The following is a 23,641-nucleotide window of genomic DNA, read 5'->3' on the forward strand; positions in this document are numbered from 1 at the left end:
GTTTTATATTGGATTTCTTAAAGGTAAAATAGATAATTGTACTGCCAGGTTCTAAACAAGACTATTAGCTTGAAGTTTAATACTTTTTATTTGCAAGAGGCAGAAATGACAGCCAGCACAGACAGAAGAAAGTGTAACAAAAGAAAAGTGTTTTTTAGCCTGACTGGGCTCACAGTTGGTCATTGCCAACTTAAAGGTAGAGACCCTCTGGGGTTCCTTCCTGTTTTTTGTAGAGCACGTTCTCTTTAGACTTCTTGAAGTCCTCATTTGTTACTTTCATCCTCCTCTCCCTCAGGGCCATAAGCCCTGCTTCTGTGCAAATCGCCTGAGAGGAACAACACACACATTTGTTAGTCAACTAAAATATAAATGCACTGTGCACTGATTATGTCCATTGCTAATGTCTGCATCACAACTTTCTATAATCAAAATAATTAGTGGTGTGATGCAGCAGTATGGCAGAAGGTGGCAGTAGAGGGTTATTCATCTGATGAACAGATTGCATGTACAGAGCTTTAACATGAACAAAGTCATAGGTGCAATTGTAGTAATTGCAGTAAGTGCTTGAATTAATTAGTTTATACTATTTATATAATATATATAAAACACATAAATGCTAGTTATAATTTGACTCCATCAGGCCCATTTCAGGACCTCACCTTTATGTCAGCGCCGGAAAGGTCATCCTTAGCCAGGATAAGGTCATCAAGGGTTACATCATCTGCCAAAGTCATCCTGCTGGTGTGAATTTGGAAGATTCTGCGCTTGGTCTTCTCATCAGGTAGTGGGAACTCTATCTTACGGTCGATTCTACCTGCAGAACCACATGTAAAATTTTCAGACTTAAAGCAAAGGTACAGTGTATATGTTCCCATGTAGATCCCAGATAGCAACTAATTGAATGCATTGGACCCAGCGTGTTAGCTCAGCAACAGACCTGGCCGTATGAGGGCGGGGTCAAGTGTCTCTATTCGATTAGTAGCCATGATTACTTTAACATCACCACGGGAGTCAAATCCATCCAGCTGGTTCAGAAGCTCCAGCATGGTCCTCTGGATCTCCCTCTCTCCACCAGAGTTGGAGTCATACCTACACAGGGCACATTGCAAACCACTCACTTAACTCATGCAATCGGGAAAATGTACTAAAGAAAATAATTTGATCAAAGCTAAATCTTCTGTATTATATTATGTTGGCAATGCTGTAAATGTGTCACTTTTTATGAGCTGACTATATTAAATTTGTTTAAGGTAATGGTTAAGGAACTACCAAACATATTTTATTGTAGTGCTGCACACTGTGTAATATTTATTTTGGTCATGTGCATATAAATGTCTGAACAATATTTAAAAGTGATATATGGGCATAATACATCAACACATTTACATCCTAACAAAACACTGAGGGGAAAAAAACCATAAACCCTGATAACTTAGAGAGCAGGTAGCTGTTTGGTGCAGCCTAGCATTCATCACTCTTTAGTGCTGTTTAATTAAAGAAGTGCTATTTTGTCTACAAGAGACACTAGACTGGTAGTATACAAGGAAAAAACGGGCCATTTCACTATTGCTATTTACATGATTGACTACTTATACTGTACTATGCATGCCCATTCCCAAACACAAACTGTCTATAAAACCATTATGATCAAATGAAGAGAGATGGGCAAGCACACCACACCTCCCAACAGCAGACTCGGTTGTATCATTCCAGTTATAACACTAGGAGAAAATGTCCTATGCTATGAACACTGAGTGGCTTCTACAGCTGTGGAGAATAAACACTTTCTTATCAACCGCACACATCTCTCTTACCTTTTTGTTCCTATGGCATCAATCTCATCAATGAAGACTATGGAGGGGGCATGCTCCTCTGCAACTCGGAAAAGCTCTCGCACCAGTTTGGGCCCATCACCCAGGTATTTCTGAATCAGCTCTGAACCCACCACCCTCAGAAATGTGGCAGATGTCTGATTGGCCACAGCTTTAGCCAGCAGGGTCTTACCTAAAAAACCATAATATTCAGTGTCAACATATCAATCAGTGCTCCAATATTCAGCAAAGAACAGGATCAATTTTTTATGCTATGTTTTAAACCAAACGTTCGCATTCTTACGTGTTTTGACTGACCTGTCCCCGGTGGACCGTAAAGAATGACTCCTTTAGGAGGTTTTATTCCCATCTCCTCATAATACTCTGGGTGTGTAAGTGGAAGCTCAACCGACTCCTACATAAAGAAACCAATACGAACTGTCAGCATTATCAATATATGATAAAAATCAAAAGATGTGAAAAGTAAATATAAGAAAATCTGCCTCTGTGCGTTTGACACGTCTCGTACCTTTATCTCTTGAATTTGGCTGTCCAGGCCTCCAATGTCAGCATATGTCTCCTGAGGAGCCTTTTCCACTTTCATCACTGTCACCAGAGGATCAGTGTCATCCATCAGCACACCGATCACTGCGTGCACCTGCAAACACAGTCATTCATTCACATCACTCTATAATAGGATTTTTACAGTGTCACGCTTTCACAGTTTTCACTTCCCAAAAATTTTTGCAACTGCCTTCCTCTGGACTCCCCCTAAACCATACTACAGCATCCTCCGTTTCTCTGTGCAGTGGACATGACTGCACTAAAACCTTTTGGCTGTGTAATCCGCTACTATGTAACAGCTATCAAATGCACAGAACAATATGGCATTGCTGATCATAACAACTATTGATTATTGACTAAGCAGTGCTAGTGCTGCACACATTCTAAAAAAATATATTTCTAAGAAAGAACAAAAAGGGGATTTTTGTCTTTTTTTTTGGCATATACAACAAAGAATTTACCATCGAGATAAGATAAAATAACACTATTAATTCCAAGTGGGAAATTCCAGTGTTACAGCAGCACACAAGAGACATTGCACAATATAAGAGAGACAATATAGCAGCAAAAAGGTATTCACCACACAAGTTAAAGTGAAAAACTATAGAGACGTGTTAAAGAGTATAACCTGTGGAAAAATATATATTATATGTACATGACTATGTATAGAGCTATAAATGTATGTGTTGAGTAACACAGAATATCAAATGTGTATGTTATGGCTGTATACTGTATATTAATAATATTAATATATTTTGCATTAAAAACAAATTATTTTGTTTTAATATGCACTCTTTCACCCACTTGGTTAGACCAGAGTCAGTGCTATAGCATTTAAAGTGTAGAGTTCACCTTAGTTGCATTTACTGAGACAATTTGCTGTAAATATTGTGTCATAGTGGTGAAGCTTTTTTTTTTTTTTTTTTTTTTTTTAACATTTTTCCCCTTTTTGATGACTGTTCTTTTTCTGAGAATTCACTGCTGCACTAAAGCAGTGCTGCTCACACCAACTCTCAGCTGTCACTGATTTTTGCATTTACTGCAGCTATTCTGACACTGCCTAAAGACACAAACTGCACTCTTTTAGCTTACCTACAAATCAAAATGTTTAGTATTATGGCTGTTTAAACTTTACACTGTGTCTCTTTAACAATGCAACATGTGATGGAAAATCGTATTACCTTGTGATTCAGTAAAACAGAACAGCCTGGTTCCAGAAGGTCTTTATCCACGAAGGAGAGAATGCTGACATAGTGCTCCGAGCCCACTGACGTAGATACAATGGCATGGTTATCATCAATGATCTCTTCAAGAGTTCCTACTGACATGGGTGTGCCTCTCAGGTCATCGACTTTGGACCTCTCTTCCTGTAAGGACCAACAACAAGAATTGGTTGGAGTTAGTGCATTTAGTCTTCTTCTATCTGATTTTGGACATTAAAATGATTGCAACAGAAAATAATCTAGACCTGGATTTGTTTTCCCACTACAGATGAAAATTTACATGATTATTCAAATATACCTCCTGTTTTTCCTCAAGTGGCTTCATCTGCTCTTGGTTCCTGATGAACTCCTCCTCCATCAGCAGATAGTCCTTGATCCTCTCCTGCTTCAGCAGCTTCAGTCTGCACTGTGTATGTGGAGTTACTAAAGATAGAAACATGTTCATATCACGGCTGATTCGTGTCTATTCATTAATGTGATGTAGGCTGATGGGCTAAAAGAAGTTTTATATACCCAGAGGAAGCTTGCTTGCAGCATCTGGGCCTTTCGTCTTCTTCTTTTTCTTTCCCACCCTTGTGGGAATTGGGGGCTCGTATTTCTTTTTCTTATCCTTTCAATGAAAATTGTTTGGTATTTGTTAATCAAGTAAATGAAAAAAAAGTTTGACTGCCCTCTAGCTAGTTGCATTCAGAGTGATAGAGAAATTAAAGCAGGTACTTACTTTATCATCTTTCTTTCCCCCTCCAGGGCCATGTCCTCCACTCTGATTCTGTCCCTATTCAACACAAGCGTACAGCATATTTAATATCCTCATAATGCATCATACTGACTTGTAACAATTCACGTAAAAGCTTTGTATTTAGCTAACTGGTTACCGGAAATGCTATAAAACTATGCCTAATTTACTTAATGAGGCAGCGGCTGGCTAAAGTCTGTTATACTCGACAGCTAGCTAGCGAAAGCTAATGTTATGACTTTAACACTAAAAACCTAAAACATTCCAAAATGTTTTCATAGTTCAAAATTGCATGGTTAAACGAGAACTCAAAGTATTCCGGCATATTATCTGATTCAATCATATATTTATCTTTATATTTAGTGTCTAACTAGATAAGAAATAAAATTGCTTGCTCACCATTGTCGTTTGTTTGATAGCTACTGCTTCCGGGTTAAGAAACACAACTTCCGATTCTCTCACCGGTATTTTTCGGTGTTTAATGGCAGATGGGAGAACACTTGCAATAATGTAATACTGCCACCAAGTGTGCTGGAGAAACAACTAATATAGATCTGTGTCGGGAGACAGATGTCTAGGCCTTGTTTCAATACTCTTTTAATATATTGTCGACTTGTTCTCTATAGCTGTGTATGATACTACACCCTATTCACTATATAGTGCACTATTTTCAAGATCTGCCATTTTGTAGTACTGTCCTAAATGCTCAAGGTTCAAGGCTCTTTATTTGTCACATACATATTACATACATGTGATGTAATGTACTGAAATGTTTTTGCTTAGTGTCTCATCCCACAGTGCAACAATGAACAGAACAACAACAAACTAGATATACACATACATAATAAAAACAGAATATAATAAAATCTAGTAGACTATATGATAAAGTTATATATATATATATATAATATGATAGCAGCCTTTAAAGGAATGTAGTGTATACAGAGTTGTAATGTGCAAAAAAATTTGTTGTTTTTTTCATAGTGCAACTGTTTCTGAATAGTTAAAAAAAAAAAAAAAAGTGTATAAAGTTATTATGTAGTTTGCAAAACATTGTTTTTCCATAGTGCAAACTGTTTGTGTATGTGTGTCTGTGTGTGAGGTAGAAATATGCAGACTTCTCAAGTGTCCTCATTCAGTAGCCGGATTGCCTGAGGGTAGAAACTCCTCCTGAGTCTCTCTGTGTTGAGTCTCTCTGTGTCTCTCACACAAGTGTTCTTCAGTGGGGCCTTGTGCCATCCACCAGTATATGTATATATATATATATATATATATATATATATATATATTCTCCGGTTTCCTCCCAACTCCCAAAACCATGCCAGTGGGCTGATTGGCTAAGATTCATTGCATGTAGGTGTGAATGAGTGTATGAATATGTGTGTGTGTGTGTGTGTGTGTGTGTGTGTGTGTGTGTGGTGCACTGCACTGGACTGGAGTTCCATCCAGTCTTGCTCCATCCATGTATTGCTGCCTCACACCCAGTGTTCCCAGGATAGGCTCTGGACCCACTGCAACCCTGACAAGGATAAAGTGGTTACTGAAAGAGAGTGAGTGTGAGTTAAAGAGATCTCTGACTGTAAAAAGCAATATAATATATCTATCATATAATATGCATCATAACTAAAATAATAAATAAGTAACAAAAAATAAAATAAAATATAAACATTGTGAATAAAAATCATAAAATGTTCTTTTTTGTAAAATAGTTGGTAGTTGCAGTGGAAAATATCGAGCATGATCTGGTCTACATCAGCATTTTTGGGTTGTGGTCACAGAAGAAGTTACTGTGGGAAGACCAAAGTTATAAAAGACCTCCAGCAGATGCTGCATTAAAACAGACTGCTCATCTCTCAAGAAGCCACATATCTTGTGCACCTTCAACCAGTATGCTCCGAAACATCCTCATTGCTTCTTTCCTCATAGGCTCAGGTAAATCAGACAATTCTAATCAATATGGTTATTTTACTAAAACGTAATCAAAAGGTAAAACACTGGTCACTATGTCTATTCTTAAATGCTCAGGACTAGGAGGTCATACAAATTCTATGATTACTCAGTTAAAAGGATATTGTTTTGTTCCCTCTGCTTCTCAGCCTGTGCAATGCACCTGGAGTACCTGAAAGTTGACTCTGCCGAGGAACTCCTTGTTGGGACTTTGGTTTGTTATCTAAATTGCCTATTTGATCTTATTTTTATATCAGTGCAATGTATGCTCAGTCTCATCAGAGTCTACTCCAAAGACTACCAAAACCCCCAAACTGAAAAAGTCTCAATTGTAAAATGGAGATTAATTTGTCTGTAATATTAGCTCTTTGCTCAGTAGATTTTGGTCACTTCTCAGGATTCTGTTGATCAGGATGAGGATTTGCCAATGCCTGAGGAACAGCTTCCTGGTGTGTGCTGGATTTGTAAGTGGGTCATGAAGAAAGTGAAAAAACATCTTGGTAATCGTGAAAATGCAGTGAGTGATAAGCATCATTCTGTAAAGGTGAAATAAAGAAACTGGTGCCATGAACTTTTCTCACACAGTTTAAATTTTACCACAGGAACAGATTAAAGAAAAACTGAGGAGAGGCTGTGACAAAATCGGACTCCTGAAAGATCAGTGCAAGAAAATCGTTGATAAAAACATTGATATCTTGGTGGAGGAACTTTCTACTGATGACGATCCCAAAACAATGTGTGCTAATGCTGGCATTTGCAAGTGAGTTATGAAAACTTGTTGACTAAAATTATTGACTAAATAATTTTCTTGACTAAAATTATTCCACTTATCCAGTATTTGTTTGAAGAACAATTTAATAAGAGTAATCATAATCCTTTATCTTTCATTACAAACTTACAGGTCAATGGGCATCCTGGAACTGATCCAAGGATTTCCACAAATCTACCAGAAGCTCTGAAGGAGCACATGGCAACTCCAGAATGGCAAGAAATGAATTAAACTGGGAATAACTGTTTAAAATATAAATACTTGCAAATCATTCTGTGCTAATAAAATATTTGAAAGCAATAATTCTCTGACTCATTCTATGTGTACAAAATAGTTAATGCTGGTTGAATCTGTAAAGAGTGCCATGTCAGATTTATTCAAAGAACTTCTCCAACAACATTTTTATGAAGTATAATTTTATTTGCAAGTAAAGACCACACCAAATGGTAGTGGCATGGAGAGTGATTGTGGAACTGTAATAAAGAAGAGCTCTAAGAACTTGCAAGTCTGAGGGGTGGGTGGGGAATGGTGCATGCAGTGTAGTACACAGGAGCTGTCCCTGATGAGACACAGGAGGAGCCAGGCCAGGAGTCAACCCACAGAGCTCGAAACCTCCAAGCACCACAAGCTCCAACTGAAGGCAGCCATCCAGCACACCACTGGGTCATGTGGCCTGCAGCTAACAAGTAGAGAGAGTGATGCCAGTTTGATGAGAATGTGGATAGAACCCTGGAGCATTCAGCTAAGGGACATTGGACCAAAAGCTCCAGATTATGACTAACATCATCATTAATATTGTTGCACAATGGTTCGACACCAAAGAACAACAGGTACCCAAGAACCATAAATTACAGTTACAGGAGGGAAAAACTTACTGGAGGAAGTCAACAGAGGTATAAAGGCCACCAGAAGGTGCTGCATTAAGACAGATTATTCAGCTCTCTAAAAAACACATATCTTTCCCATCTTTAACCATCACCATGTTCTGGAACCTCCTCATCGCCTCTTTCTTCATAGGCTCAGGTATGATTTATCAGACAATTCTAGTCACACAATTCTAATCAATGTGGTTATTTTAGGAGGTTGTATAAATTCTATGTTAAAAGGATATTGTTTTGTTCCCTCTGCTTCTCAGCCTGTGCAATGCACCTGGAGTATCTGAAAGTTGACTCTGCCGAGGAACTCCTTGTTGGGACTTTGGTTTGTTATCTAAATTGCCTATTTGATCTTATTTTTATATCAGTGCAATGTATGCTCAGTCTCATCAGAGTCTACTCCAAAGACTACCAAAACCCCCAAACTGAAAAAGTCTCAATTGTAAAATGGAGATTAATTTGTCTGTAATATTAGCTCTTTGCTCAGTAGATTTTGGTCACTTCTCAGGATTCTGTTGATCAGGATGAGGATTTGCCAATGCCTGAGGAACAGCTTCCTGGTGTGTGCTGGATTTGTAAGTGGGTCATGAAGAAAGTGAAAAAACATCTTGGTAATCGTGAAAATGCAGTGAGTGATAAGCATCATACTGTAAAGGTAAAATAAAGAAACTGGTGCCATGAACTTTTCTCACACAGTTTAAATTTTACCACAGGAACAGATTAAAGAAAAACTGAAGAGAGGCTGTGACAAAATCGGACTCCTGAAAGATCGGTGCAAGAAAATCGTTGATAAAAACATTGATATCTTGGTGGAGGAACTTTCTACTGATGACGATCCCAAAACAATGTGTGCTAATGCTGGCATTTGCAAGTGAGTTATGAAAACTTGTTGACTAAAATTATTCCACTTATCCAATATTTGTTTGAAGAACAATTTAATAAGAGTAATCATAATCCTTTATCTTTCATTACAAACTTACAGGTCGGTGGGCATGCTGGAGTTGATCCAAGGATTTCCGCAAATCTACCAGAAGCTCTGAAGGAGCACATGGCAACTCCAGAATGGCAAGAAATGAATTAAACTGGGAATAAGTGTTTAAAATATAAATACTTGCAAATCATTCTGTGCTAATAAAATATTTGAAAGCAATAATTCTCTGACTCATTCTATGTGTACAAAATAGTTAATGCTGGTTGAATCTGTAAAGAGTGCCATGTCAGATTTATTCAAAGAACTTCTCCAACAACATTTTTATGAAGTATAATTTTATTTGCAAGTAAAGACCACACCAAATGGTAGTGGCATGGAGAGTGATTGTGGAACTGTAATAAAGAAGAGCTCTAAGAACTTGCAAGTCTGAGGGGTGGGTGGGGAATGGTGCATGCAGTGTAGTACACAGGAGCTGTCCCTGATGAGACACAGGAGGAGCCAGGCCAGGAGTCAACCCACAGAGCTCGAAACCTCCAAGCACCACAAGCTCCAACTGAAGGCAGCCATCCAGCACACCACTGGGTCATGTGGCCTGCAGCTAACAAGTAGAGAGAGTGATGCCAGTTTGATGAGAATGTGGATAGAACCCTGGAGCATTCAGCTATGGGACATTGGACCAAAAGCTCCAGATTATGACTAACATCATCATTAATATTGTTGCACAATGGTTCGACATCAAAGAACAACAGGTACCCAAGAACCCTGAAGTGCCAAACCAATGGAAGACAAGGATTGGCCAGCTTAGGCAGGAGTTTCAGATGAAAAGGAGGCACTAGCTGACCTTGAGAACATCATCAGAAGAAAGTGCACTCAGTCAGGGGGAAGAGCACAGAAGAAGAGGAATTTTATTAATGAGTGTTTTGTGTTGCAGTGAGAGGAGGCGAGGATAAGAAGGAGAGAGATGAGCGCCGAGGCTGTTAACATATGCCAGCGAGTAGCACATCGATGGCTGAGGTGCCTGTAGCCCCTCTTTCCCTCCCACCATTAAAGACTCAGCCAGAGAGAGAGAGAGAGAGAGAGAACAACCAGCATGGAGCCGTGTGTGTGCGCGTGTATGTGTGTGTGATTAAGAGAGCTGAAACGCGAAAGTAAAATAAAGTGCCTTCTGAGTTGTTCCAAGCCCACTTCCTGCTTCCTCATTTCTGCCCGAACTTGACCGTCACATCCGGCCTTTAGTCGAATGGAGCATGAGTGCTATGGTGCTAACATAATATGATTTTGTGGTATATGTCTCGGCATATGCACACATGCATGAGAGAATGTCCAGGTTGTGAACACCACCCCCGGCATTTAGGAGGGGTGAAATAGGATTGTAATTCTTTATCTTACATTAAATAGTTACAGGTCAGTGGCCCTGCTGGAATTGATCCAAGCTTTCAGCAAAACTTACAGAAGCTCTGAAGGAGTACACAACTCCCACACAAGAACTGCTTACCAATAACTGAATTCAGTTAATCAGGAAAAAATGTTTGAAATATGCTTGCAAATCATGATAAAGTCAGCAATTCCGTGCATATAACAACCAACAAAACAGTTTTACTATGCATATATGCATTTTTTTTTTGTTTTGGCAAGTGCAGAAAACACTTTCAGATGACAGTGGCATGGAGAGTGATTGTGTACTAAGTGAGAACTCTGAGAACTTGGGCTGTCCAATTCAAGAAGGTTTTCTAAACGTAACAACTTAAGTAGTATCAGTAATCTACAGTATATAAAAATTCAGTGTTATGAATACTGTGCTACTTTGTAGGTTACCATTTGCTTTTCTTTACTCGCAAAACAAAATTTGCATTTAACACTGCAAGGAAAGTGTACTTATAGTTGTACTTATAGTTACTGTACTTATAGTAGTTAAATAGAAAGTAAGTAAATAGAAATAGAAACAATACATATGAATAAATTTATTTGCTAAAAACTATATATTTGTAAATGAATATTTAAAAATTAAATATATAATAAAAAAATCAATAAAATGCATTTAAATGACATAAATTTAGAGCTTTTCTCTTAATCCATCACATCACTTCCCACAGTGTCTGGCTTCTGTGTGTGTGTGTGTGTGTGTGTGTGTGTGTGTGTATACGAGTGCATGCATAAGTCATAGTTCCAGTCCCTTTGTAACATCCTATTAATACCTTACATTAAATTACAATATCTCTCGACATTACTGAACATCCTATCAATAATTAAGAAAACTAATAAAATGGGTCCTTATCACTGAATGACATGACATGTCTGGAGAACTTGTGCTAGTATTAAGGGCATCCTCTCTACCAGACATGGAAGTGCTTAGGCTAATGAGAGACACCTTTACAGTACAATACAGATTCTATGTTAATCATAAAAATTGATAATGTAATAATAATAATAATAATAATAATAATAATAATAATAATAATAATAGATGCCACAGGGCATCTGGAATGGACTTGGCTGAGAATCAATTTGAGAGTTCATTCAACCATATATGCTTAGCCTAACCTTAATCCTAGCTCAATCTCTGGAAATCCCTTACTCTAGCCCAGTTTTCTTTATCTGTCTTCAAAAAGATCAATGCTCTCTTTCCATCTGACTATACCCTGCTTCTGAAGCAAGACACAGCAAAACAAATCTACTTCCTACATGGCAGCCTGGTAGTGCAGTGGGGAGCATTGTCATCTTACAGCTCCATAGTCCCCAGTTCAATTCTGGTGTGTGTGTGTATGGTGCCCTGCATTGGACAGACATCCCACCCTGGGTGTATATCCTTCTCACACCTATAGTGTTTGGGATCCACCCTGACCAGGATAAAATAGTTACTGAGATGAATGAATGGATAATACATGCATCTAGCATCCAGTTCAAAGCATCATAAGTAATCATTATCAAATGTAATGACATGAATCCTGTGCTGATAGTAGTTATAATTAAATAGAAATTAAAGTAAATAGATAATATATAAATAACAATAAATTTATTTACTAAAATATAAATCTGTAAATAAATACACAATAAATATCAAAATAATACCTATATCATAAAAATTAAATAAATCGCATTTGAATAAGATTGTGAATAAGATACATTGTGATTTAACATGCTAAAATGGTCTTTTTAATATAATATTAGTTTGTGGATGCACTGATAAATAATAAGAATGACTCTGGGCGCATTTGCATATTTCTGGGTTGTGGTTACAGGAGGGAAAAACTTACTGGAGGAAGTCAACAGAGGTATAAAGGCCACCAGAAGGTGCTGCATTAAGACAGACTATTCAGCTCTCTAAAAAACACATATCTTTTCCATCCTTAACCATCACCATGTTCTGGAACCTCCTCATCGCTTCTTTCTTCATAGGCTCAGGTATGATTTATCAGACAATTCTAGTCACACAATTCTAATCAATGCGGTTATTTTAGGAGGTTGTATAAATTCTATGTTAAAAGGATATTGTTTTGTTCCCTCTGCTTCTCAGCCTGTGCAATGCATCTGGAGTACCTGAAAGTTGACTCTGGCAAGGAACCCCTTGTTGGGACTTTGGTTTGTTATCTAAATTGCCTATTTGGTCTTATTTTTTTTTTGCATCAGTACAATGTGCACTCAGTCACACCAGAGTCTAATCCAAAGGCTATAAAAGCATCTATAAAACTGTACACAACTCTAATTGTAATATGGAAATATAAAATGTTTCACTCAGGCTTCAGTTATTTGTAATATTTGCTATGTGCTCAGTAGATTTTGGTCACTTCTCAGGATTCTGTTGATCAGGATGAGGATTTGCCGATGCCTGAGGAACAGCTCCCTGGTGTGTGTTGGGCTTGTGAGTGGGCCATGAAGAAAGTGAAAAAACAACTTGGAGATAATGCAAAAGCAGTGAGTGACAAGCATCATAGTATATAGATTAAAAACTCAAAGCAACTGGTGCCATGAACATTTCTCACACAGTTTAAACATTACCACAGGACATGATTAAAGCAAAACTGATGAAAGTCTGTGATTCAATCGGATTCCTGCGAAGTCTCTGTAAGAAAATGATTACCAAGTACCTGGGTACCTTGGTGGAGGAACTTTCTACCACAGATGATCCAAAAACAATCTGTGCTAATATTGGTGTTTGCAAGTGAGTTACTAAAGCTTGATCTGACTAAATACTTCCACTTACCCAGTATCTGCAAGTTTTAAGAGTAATTTAATGCCTATAATTCTATATATTGCATTCAAAAATTACAGGTCAATGAGGATGCTGAAATTGATCCAAGGTTTTCCACAAAACTACCAGAAGGTCTGAAGGAGAACTCCATGACAAGAAATGACAAAAGAGGAAATAATAAATGTTTGAAATATAACCTGCTTTCAAATCATGATAAATTCAGCTATTTTGTGCTAATAAACATATTTGAAATCAACAATTCTCTGTCTCATTCTATGTGCACAAACAGTTAATGCTATTTGAGTCTGTACGGAGTCTTGAGGTCTTGAATGCTGTGCCAGATTTATGCAAACTTTTCTAACAAAAAACAGTTTATGAAGCACAGCTTTTTTGCAGGTGCAGACCACACCTTCAAATGACATGGTATGGACAGTGACTGTGGAACTGTAATACTTTATAGGGAGAACTCTGTGAACGTGGGCTGGGGTTTTGGATGGCTACCGTTTTGCACTAGGCAGCCATTCAGGGGTTGTGGTATAGTAGAGAGGACACAGGGAGGTGCAGATGTGGAATCTCCATCATGAGGAACAAAATGGAGAGATGAAAATCTTTACAAAGTTAACTTGAAGGAAAGTACAGTTTCAGGCATGATCTTTCTAATAAAATTATAACTCCATTTGTACCTAACATGGTGTGTTTGTGTGTTCAACATGAGTCATGTGTGGTGAGAGTTGCAAATGTGGAGAGAAACACACTGCATTCTCACAGGGATTGAACCATAACACAGAACACAGTTATAGTGAAATGGACACTGTGTAGCACTCTATGGGTTAATATATCAGAAGAAAGTGTAGTTTTTGTTATGGAGACCAGTTTGAGGGTGCTGCTTTCAAATCAAGTTATCATATTAGTATTCATATAGTTTCATATTTACTAGTACATTTTCTATACAAGATCCTCATAATTATTAAGATAAATGCAAAAATGCATATCACTCTGCATCATGTGAAGCTCTGCTGAGCTCTTCCTTCAATTCATTCTCTATATTTAATGTTGAAAGTTTCTAAGACAGGGCTGCATTAGGAACAGAGGCTGCTTCACATAAACAGTGGATGGGCACAAAGACCTTTAACAAAGACACATATGTACATACTGACTGACTCTGAACACCAAATCACCAGATTTAAATATACACAAATATATTTGTACAGTAAAACAGTACAGTAAAATAAGTGATCAAACATTAAGGGGGGGGGGGGGGGGGGGGGGTTGGCGAGGGCGAGGGGGGAGACAGGAAGACACAGGAACATCCCAGCATTGGTGTTGGCTCATTTCAGTTCTCCAGAACAGAGTGACTGCACAAATGCTACAGTGTGAGCTAGTGTGGAACAGGAGCAATACTGAGCAGGCACTTGGAGTTATGGGACAGGATACGGCTTGGCCAGCTCTGCCACAGTATCTACTTTTCCATCTCGGGAAAGGGCCAGGAAGCACGTGGCCTTCATCACAAACCTGTTTGGCTTCACCAAGAAACTCCTAAGGCAAAAATGAAGTGGCTACCTCATGTGGTCCAAGGACTATGTCAACCAGCACCTCTGTTATGACCCAGTTCAGGTCTAGGGTACATTTGGATTTAATTTGGTGGTAAGTAGAGGGGAGCAGAATGAGACCAGAAACCAAGAGATACAAACAGTTCCATATACACAATGTTGTTTTACTGGGTTTATTGAGGTGCACAATGCAACAACTTGACTCTTGCAATAACAAGATATACACAGTAAACAAAAGAAATTTGCAATTAATTTCTTGACATAAGCTCATTTATGAATGCTATAGACAACTGGCCAAGAAATAAAGGAATGAAATATAAAAAAAAAATAATAATAAGAACTTATGGTTCAAGCTCTTAAACTAAGAAACAAAAAGGAACAACAGAAAAAGTGACTATACTATACTTCTGCTATACAAACCAAAAATCAGTGGAGTGGCACCTGCCCATCTGTTGATGCTATACAATATATCACCTATGTGTCTGTATGGACACGTATGGACATGTCTGTAGGTACCATGTATCCACAGATAGGGAGCGGACTTTTATTAAAGTACTTTACAGCAGCCGTAAGTACGCAAGACGAGTAGACGTCACCTCCGCGAACCATCAAGAGGACTTCACCAGCCTTTGTTCACTCTCTCTGGGTCCAGTGGGCAATCAAGATGAGCCATAAAAAGAGACACAAGATGAATGTGGTCCTGACCTCAGGAACACCAAAGCAAGTGATCCTGCTGGAACTGACTGTCCCCTGGGAAGATAGAATGGAAGAGGCCAATGAAAGAAAGAGGGCAAAGTATAAGGAGCTGGTTGACCAGTGCCAAAGAAATGGATGGCAGGTTCAATGCCAACCTACTGAAGTGGGCTGATACTGGTAAATATTGAGCATGACTCTGAGCTCATCTGCATATGTCAGCTTTTCTGGGTTATGGTCACAAATGGGGAAAAAATACTATAAGAAGAAAATAGAGGTATAAAGACCACCAGTAGTCCCTACATTAAGGCAGACTATTGAGCTCTCTAGAAGTCACATACCCTATGTTGCCAAAATATGTGGACACCTCACCAATCACACGAATATGTGCTTGTTGAACATCCCATTATACAGTTAGTTTCTCTTTGCTGTTATTATTATAACCTTCACTCTTCTGGAAAGCCTTTCCACTTGATTTTGGAATGTGGCTGTGGGCATTTGTGCCCATTTAGCCACAAGAACATTATTGAAGTCCGGCACTGATGTCGGACAAGAAAGCCTAGTGTGCAGTCAGTGTTCCAGTTGGGGAGTAGGTTTGAGATTAGGGCTCTGTGCAGGTCACTTGAGTTGTTCCACACCAACCTTGGCAAACCATATCTCTTTGGACCTCACTTTGTGCACAGGAGCATTGCCATCCTGGAACAGGTAGGTTGATGACTCATCTCTCAAAATTCCTTAGATCTTGAAGACCCACAGACACCACTGCCACAGCCTCAGTCAGTAGGCCTAGCATACTATGCATACTATGCTGTGTTTTCTGTCACATGTCAGGGCATGAGGGAATCCTCACTGAATTCATCTGAATGTAGATAAAGTGGGGGACTTGCCTTGGTTTTAGGGAGCTCTCCTGAGAATCCACTCTGAGGCCACCCTTAAAGATGTGTGCAAAGAGGTCAAACAAAGTCTGTTCTTTGTTGGATGCACAGAGAACCCAATCGTCCAAGTATTAAAGAACAACTTTGGCCACATGACACAAGGCAGTCTGCATCCATCTTGAGAATACCCAACACCAGCAGTGAATTCTGGGGAGTCTGAGATTTACCAGGCCTTGGCCTTGAGAAGTGTTGGGGTCTGATGGTGTAAAATAGGTGAGATTTTTGGCCACAAAAATCAGGATGGGAAACCACACCTCCTCCACGCTCTCCCTCAGCACTGGCGCTCCTCAGGGCTGCGTCCTCAGCCCCCTGCTGTACTCCCTCTACACCAGTGACTGCATGGCCACGCATAGCTCCAACAGGCTGGTGAAATTCGTCAAAGACATAGTGATGGTAGGCCTCATCACCAAGAATAACGAGAAGGTCTACTTAGAGGAAGCGAATATCCTCTCCACATGGTGTCGGAATCGCTCCCTGAATGTTACCAAGACTAAGGAGATGATTATTGACTACGGGAAGAAGCAGGTGAGGAACTACAGCCCCCTGTTGATCAATGAGGCCACGGTGCGAGAGGGTGAGCAGCTTCAAATACCTTGGGGCCCATCTCACAGAAGCCGTGTCATGGATTACACACACAAACAGCTTGGCGACAAGAAAGCACCAGCGTCTCTACCATCTACAACGTCTAGCCATGGTTCAGGTTCACTCACAGGGTGCTGAAGGCTTTCTATACTGGGGCTGTGGAGAGTCTTCTCACTGGAAGCATTACCACCTGGTTCTGAGGCACCACCGCCAAGGACCAGAATGTACTGTCCAGAGTGGTGAGGTCAGCGGACAAGACCATCAGGACTTCTCTCCCCTGCATCACATACATCTACAACCAGCAATCCAAGACCAGGGCCAGTAGGATCATAAAAGACTTTCACCACCCACGAAGCAGTCTCTTCTCAGTGCTTCCATCAGGGAAGTGCTACCGGATCCTGAGGACCAACACAGAGAGACTCAGGAGGAGTTTCTACCCTCAGGCAATACGGCTATTGAATGAGGACACTTGAAAAGTCTGCATATTACTCTACCTCACACACAGACATACATACACAAACACTTGCACTATGGACAGACAAAAACTCTTGCACTCTTGCACTATGACAATTTTTTCACACTACACTCCTCTAAAAGCTGCTACTCATTCCTCGAAAAGCTGCTAAACATATTTTTACACATAACTTCTATATTTGTCTACTAGATTGTATTCTATTTTATTCATTATATTGTGCTTTTATTATATTCTGTTTTAGTATGTATCACTGTTGCACTGTGGGATGAGGCACTAAGGAAAAACATTTCACCATATTAATACATCACATGCATGTAATGTATGTGACAAATAAACAACCTTGAACCAAAGCATCTTGCCAGCAGCACTCCCTTTTCACTTGTGGGCTCTGTATGGCTTTCCTGACTTATGGGGGGAAGGGGGTGCCATTTAGGGCTCAAACCAAGGGGTATATCTCGGTGCTCAGGTGCTCATTGGGGCTTGGGATTGCTGTTCTAATCATCTGTGGCACTGATAAGCCTGTGGGCCTTTGAGGCACACTGGTGAGCACTGAACACTGGCTTGGTCCTAGGAAGTCTAGTAGGACTGCTTGTCTAGTCTGTGTTTCTCTGTTATGTGATTCTAAAGCCTTGGCTCTCCACTGTAGGGCCTCTTTAGCCAAAAGCCCAAAGAGCAGTCTGGGAACACAGGGCAAACTGTGTAGGGCCATTTTGCATGCTTCAGGCAATGTGGACTGTGCTATCCACACCATGGGTTAAGTAAACTGGTAGACAGGAAACAGGAGAACTCTCGAGGCACATGCCCTGCTGATAAAAGCGAGTCCTCTATCTGTAGCGGAGAGGCTGGCTTCTGCCATCAGAAGGAGCTTCTCCAGTGCTAGCTGGAAAATGACCATAGAATTTCCCAATGTATATCAGATATTATAGTGATATTATAACCTTCACTAGCCAGTCATTGGTATATTTATGCTCAATCCTGGGACTGTGGACCTCAGAGCATAATGTTTTATCTGACGAAACCACCAGCAATGCGATACAGTGGTCCACAGAGGGCATGTGGTTCAGCCCAAATCCACCAGCGGCCAATATAGTAGCCAACGCAAAGAAGGTGTCTGCTGCCATGGCTGATTTGAAGCCTGTGAGCTGTTGGATGTTAAACTGGGTCCCATACTAGCCATTACTAGAGCCGACAACGAGAAGTGTGGCTTGGCTGTTGGTTTGTTTTCTGGTTGAAAAAAAAAATCTGTGAATGGTCATGGATGTAGACTTCTCGGTTGGTCTGCAACACTTTCAGTGTTTTTGAATTTGTTAATAAGTTTGGCAACACTATTGTGTTGCTTGCCATGTTTCCTTGTAAAGTCCATCGCAACCTTGGAACAGCTTCCCGATCCAGCCATGAGAATGATTTCAATATGATCTTCTTTTGTCAAAGGCATTCCTAAAAGCTATCTGAAAACACACACACACACACACACACACACACACACACACATATATATACATAAACTAAGAAGCAGAACTAGGAATGAAAAGTTTTGGCAGACATTTTGCTGAAGTGTGTTACCTCCTGAAAACAGCAAATTGTGTGTTTAAAGATATAGATTTAACAAGCGAATATGTCTGTGTTGGTTGATCTAAAGCAAATACTGTGTAACACATATATATGTAACACATTTGAAGGTAGCAAGTGCTACTTTGTTTTCTGTTTTTGCTGTGAGAAATCAGGTTGATAGGATTTCACTTGCTGAACTCACGGTTGAGGAGATTGTCTCGAGTTACCGAGTAGGAATTCCAAGCTGAGGAGCATTTTCCCAGGTTTTTCCTAGTCGCTGGTCGAGTTCCGGTGTGGAAGAGGGGGCATGCTCGGGTGCCGCTTTGTGAATGGAGGGCGGAGAAAGTGATTGGTGAGAAATGCACAACTGCGAGGAATTCTATTAATTAATGTTTTGTGTTGCAGTGAGAGAAGGCGAGGATAAGAAGGAGAGAGATGAGCGCCGAGGCTGTTAACATATGCCAGCGAGTAGCACATCGATGGCTGAGGTGCCTGTAGCCCCTCTTTCCCTCCCACCATTAAAGACTCAGCCAGAGAGAGAGAGAGAGAGAGAGAACAACCAGCATGGAGCCGTGTGTGTGCGCGTGTATGTGTGTGTGATTAAGAGAGCTGAAACGCGAATGTAAAATAAAGCGCCTTCTGAGTTGTTCCAAGCCCGCTTCCTGCTTCCTCATTTCTGCCCGAACTTGACCGTCACATCCGGCCTTTAGTCGAATGGAGCATGAGTGCTATGGTGCTAACATAATATGATTTTGTGGTATATGTCTCGGCATATGCACACATGCATGAGAGAGTGTCCAGGTTGTGAACACCACCCCTGGAATTTAGGAGGGGTGAAATAGGATTGTAATTCTTTATCTTACATTAAATAGTTACAGGTCAGTGGCCCTGCTGGAATTGATCCAAGCTTTCAGCAAAACTTACAGAAGCTCTGAAGGAGTACACAACTCCCACACAAGAACTGCTTACCAATAACTGAATTCAGTTAATCAGGAAAAAATGTTTGAAATATGCTTGCAAATCATGATAAAGTCAGCAATTCCGTGCATATAACAACCAACAAAACAGTTTTACTATGCATAGGTTTTTTTTTTTGTTTTGGCAAGTGCAGAAAACACTTTCAGATGACAGTGGCATGGAGAGTGATTGTGTACTAAGTGAGAACTCTGAGAACTTGGGCTGTCCAATTCAAGAAGGTTTTCTAAACGTAACAACTTAAGTAGTATCAGTAATCTACAGTATATAAAAATTCAGTGTCATGAATACTGTGCTAGTTTGTAGGTTACCATTTGCTTTTCTTTACTCGCAAAACAAAATTTGCATTTAACACTGCAAGGAAAGTGTACTTATAGTTGTACTTATAGTTACTGTACTTATAGTAGTTAAATAGAAAGTAAGTAAATAGAAATAGAAACAATACATATGAATAAATTTATTTGCTAAAAACTATATATTTGTAAATGAATATTTAAAAATTAAATATATAATAAAAAAATCAATAAAATGCATTTAAATGACATAAATTTAGAGCTTTTCTCTTAATCCATCACATCACTTCCCACAGTGTCTGGCTTCTGTGTGTGTGTGTGTGTGTGTGTGTGTGTGTGTGTGTATACGAGTGTATGCATAAGTCATAGTTCCAGTCCCTTTGTAACATCCTATTAATACCTTACATTAAATTACAATATCTCTTGATATTACTCAACATCCTATCAATAATTAAGAAAATTAATAAAATGGGTCCTTATCACTGAATGACATGACATGTCTGGAGAACTTGTGCTAGTATTAAGGGCATCCTCTCTACCAGACATGGAAGTGCTTAGGCTAATGAGAGACACCTTTACAGTACAATACAGATTCTATGTTAATCATAAAAATTGATAATGTAATAATAATAATAATAATAATAATAGATGCCACAGGGCATCTGGAATACCTGAAAGTGGACTTGGCTGAGAATCAGTTTGAGAGTTCATTCAACCATATATGCTTAGCCTAACCTTAATCCTAGCTCAATCTCTGGAAATCCCTTACTCTAGCCCAGTTTTCTTTATCTGTCTTCAAAAAGATCAATGCTCTCTTTCCATCTGACTATACCCTGCTTCTGAAGCAAGACACAGCAAAACAAATCTACTTCCTACATGGCAGCCTGGTAGTGCAGTGGGGAGCATTGTCATCTTACAGCTCCATAGTCCCCAGTTCAATTCTGGTGTGTGTGTGTGTATGGTGCCCTGCATTGGACAGACATCCCACCCTGGGTGTATATCCTTCTCACACCTATAGTGTTTGGGATCCACCCTGACCAGGATAAAATAGTTACTGAGATGAATGAATGGATAATACATGCATCTAGCATCCAGTTCAAAGCATCATAAGTAATCATTATCAAATGTAATGACATGAATCCTGTGCTGATAGTAGTTATAATTAAATAGAAATTAAAGTAAATAGATAATATATAAATAAGAATAAATTTATTTACTAAAATATAAATCCGTAAATAAATACACAATAAATATCAAAATAATATCTATATCATAAAAATTAAATAAATCGCATTTGAATAAGATTGTGAATAAGATACATTGTGATTTCACATCCTAAAATGGTCTTTTTAATATAATATTAGCTTGTGGATGCACTGATAAATAATAAGAATGACTCTGGGCGCATTTGCATATTTCTGGGTTGTGGTTACAGGAGGGAAAAACTTGGAGGAAGTCAACGAAGGTATAAAGACCACCAGAAGGTGCTGCATTAAGACAGACTATTCAGCTCTCTAAAAAACACATATCTTTTCCATCTTTAACCATCACCATGTTCTGGAACCTCCTCATCGCCTCTTTCTTCATAGGCTCAGGTATGATTTATCAGACAATTCTAGTCACACAATTCTAATCAATGAGGTTTATTTTAGGAGGTTGTATAAATTCTATGTTAAAAGGATATTGTTTTGTTCCCTCTGCTTCTCAGCCTGTGCAATGCATCTGGAGTACCTGAAAGTTGACTCTGCCGAGGAACTCCTCGTTGGGACTTTGGTTTGTTATCTAAATTGCCTATTTGGTCTTATTTTTATATCAGTGCAATGTATGCTCAGTCTCATCAGAGTCTACTCCAAAGACTACCAAAACCCCCAAACTGAAAAAGTCTCAATTGTAAAATGGAGATTAATTTGTCTGTAATATTAGCTCTTTGCTCAGTAGCTCTTGGTCACTTCTCAGGATTCTGTTGATCAGGATGAGGATTTGCCAATGCCTGAGGAACAGCTTCCTGGTGTGTGCTGGATTTGTAAGTGGGTCATGAAGAAAGTGAAAAAACATCTTGGTAATCGTGAAAATGCAGTGAGTGATAAGCATCATACTGTAAAGGTAAAATAAAGAAACTGGTGCCATGAACTTTTCTCACACAGTTTAAATTTTACCACAGGAACAGATTAAAGAAAAACTGAAGAGAGGCTGTGACAAAATCGGATTCCTGAAAGATCAGTGCAAGAAAATCGTTGATAAAAACATTGATATCTTGGTGGAGGAGCTTTCTACTGATGACGATCCCAAAACAATCTGTGCTAATATTGGTGTTTGCAAGTGAGTTATGAAAACTTGTTCTGACTAAAATTATTCCACTTATCCAGTATTTGTTTGAAGAACAATTTAATAAGAGTAGTCATAATCCTTTATCTTTCATTACAAACTTACAGGTCGGTGGGCATGCTGGAGTTGATCCAAGGATTTCCACAAATCTACCAGAAGCTCTGAAGGAGCACATGGCAACTCCAGAATGGCAAGAAATGAATTAAACTGGGAATAAGTGTTTAAAATATAAATACTTGCAAATCATTCTGTGCTAATAAAATATTTGAAAGCAATAATTCTCTGACTCATTCTATGTGTACAAAATAGTTAATGCTGGTTGAATCTGTAAAGAGTGCCATGTCAGATTTATTCAAAGAACTTCTCCAACAACATTTTTATGAAGTATAATTTTATTTGCAAGTAAAGACCACACCAAATGGTAGTGGCATGGAGAGTGATTGTGGAACTGTAATAAAGAAGAGCTCTAAGAACTTGGACTGATGGAGAAATGAGGAGGTTCAGGATGTTAGCTTGAAAAAAGGTGCAGTTTCAGGCATGGTCTTTCTCATAAACTTCACTCCTTTTGTAGCTTGGAGAAATAATAAAAGAAGTTGGGAGAAGTTGATAAAAAGTGATTAAAAAAAGTTAAATGCAAAGACATTAAAACTTTATTTTTGAGTTTTCTTCTTAAGCCATCACATCACTAAGTATGTAATGGCTAAGTAAATGCTAAGTAACAGCTTGAGGGAAGTTGACATTTCTTCAGTAGTTAACTGATTTTTCTGTTCATTTCCCCACTTGCGAAAAAAAAAAAAAAAGAAAACATTCCCACAGTTTCTGGCTTGTGTATGTGGCTTGTATATGTATTTATACCATATTAAATTAGAATATCAGTGAATATCCTGTGAATAATTAAGCTACAGGCCACACTGGTTCTTGCAGACTTGGAATGAATGGAATACCGATTGCATGTGCTGCAAGTCTGAGGGGTGGGTGGGGAATGGTGCATGCAGTGTAGTACACAGGAGCTGTCCCTGATGAGACACAGGAGGAGCCAGGCCAGGAGTCAACCCACAGAGCTCGAAACCTCCAAGCACCACAAGCTCCAACTGAAGGCAGCCATCCAGCACACCACTGGGTCATGTGGCCTGCAGCTAACAAGTAGAGAGAGTGATGCCAGTTTGATGAGAATGTGGATAGAACCCTGGAGCATTCAGCTATGGGACATTGGACCA

General features: G+C 39.2%; 5 protein-coding genes across 7 annotated transcripts; 4 read left to right on the forward strand and 1 right to left on the reverse strand.

The window, feature by feature from the left end:
• Positions 1-69: 69 nt before the first annotated feature.
• Positions 70-4,821, reverse strand: psmc1a (proteasome 26S subunit, ATPase 1a). The gene is made up of 11 exons (XM_026933948.3): positions 4,734-4,821; positions 4,320-4,373; positions 4,112-4,208; positions 3,897-4,021; positions 3,557-3,742; positions 2,341-2,469; positions 2,130-2,226; positions 1,815-2,004; positions 938-1,089; positions 660-814; positions 70-325 (listed from the first exon to the last, which is right to left on the reverse strand). Exons 1-11 carry the CDS (start codon positions 4,734-4,736, stop codon positions 191-193), a joined length of 1,323 nt encoding a protein of 440 aa, XP_026789749.1. The 5' UTR covers positions 4,737-4,821; the 3' UTR covers positions 70-190.
• Positions 4,822-6,149: 1,328 nt separating this feature from the next.
• On the forward strand, positions 6,150-7,359 carry LOC113538812 (antimicrobial peptide NK-lysin). The gene is made up of 5 exons (XM_034308302.2): positions 6,150-6,266; positions 6,431-6,495; positions 6,679-6,798; positions 6,884-7,041; positions 7,183-7,359. The coding sequence occupies exons 1-5, from the start codon at positions 6,224-6,226 to the stop codon at positions 7,238-7,240; spliced, it is 444 nt and encodes a 147-aa protein (XP_034164193.2). The 5' UTR covers positions 6,150-6,223; the 3' UTR covers positions 7,241-7,359.
• A 311-nt stretch (positions 7,360-7,670) lies between these two features.
• On the forward strand, positions 7,671-9,065 carry LOC117598268 (antimicrobial peptide NK-lysin-like). The gene is made up of 5 exons (XM_053237675.1): positions 7,671-8,073; positions 8,186-8,250; positions 8,434-8,553; positions 8,639-8,796; positions 8,908-9,065. Exons 1-5 carry the CDS (start codon positions 8,031-8,033, stop codon positions 8,963-8,965), a joined length of 444 nt encoding a protein of 147 aa, XP_053093650.1. The 5' UTR covers positions 7,671-8,030; the 3' UTR covers positions 8,966-9,065.
• A 3,057-nt stretch (positions 9,066-12,122) lies between these two features.
• LOC113538811 (antimicrobial peptide NK-lysin) lies at positions 12,123-13,304 on the forward strand. Of its 2 annotated transcripts, none has more exons than XM_026934202.3 (5): positions 12,123-12,258; positions 12,371-12,435; positions 12,649-12,768; positions 12,858-13,015; positions 13,126-13,304. In XM_026934202.3, exons 1-5 carry the CDS (start codon positions 12,216-12,218, stop codon positions 13,181-13,183), a joined length of 444 nt encoding a protein of 147 aa, XP_026790003.1. In that variant the 5' UTR covers positions 12,123-12,215; the 3' UTR covers positions 13,184-13,304. The 2 variants fall into 2 exon arrangements, with proteins under 2 accessions (XP_026790003.1, XP_026790004.1); XM_026934203.3 differs by having other exon boundaries at positions 12,664-12,768.
• A 5,807-nt stretch (positions 13,305-19,111) lies between these two features.
• LOC117598334 (saposin-C) lies at positions 19,112-22,694 on the forward strand. 2 transcript variants are annotated; one of them, XM_034308300.2, is made up of 6 exons: positions 19,112-19,183; positions 21,535-21,694; positions 21,808-21,872; positions 22,056-22,175; positions 22,261-22,418; positions 22,532-22,694. In XM_034308300.2, the coding sequence occupies exons 2-6, from the start codon at positions 21,652-21,654 to the stop codon at positions 22,587-22,589; spliced, it is 444 nt and encodes a 147-aa protein (XP_034164191.1). In that variant the 5' UTR covers positions 19,112-19,183; positions 21,535-21,651; the 3' UTR covers positions 22,590-22,694. The 2 variants fall into 2 exon arrangements, with proteins under 2 accessions (XP_034164191.1, XP_034164192.1); XM_034308301.2 differs by having other exon boundaries at positions 22,071-22,175.
• Positions 22,695-23,641: the final 947 nt, after the last annotated feature.

This window comes from Pangasianodon hypophthalmus, chromosome 10, assembly GCF_027358585.1.
Source record: "Pangasianodon hypophthalmus isolate fPanHyp1 chromosome 10, fPanHyp1.pri, whole genome shotgun sequence".
Taxonomy (NCBI): Eukaryota; Metazoa; Chordata; class Actinopteri; order Siluriformes; family Pangasiidae; genus Pangasianodon; species Pangasianodon hypophthalmus.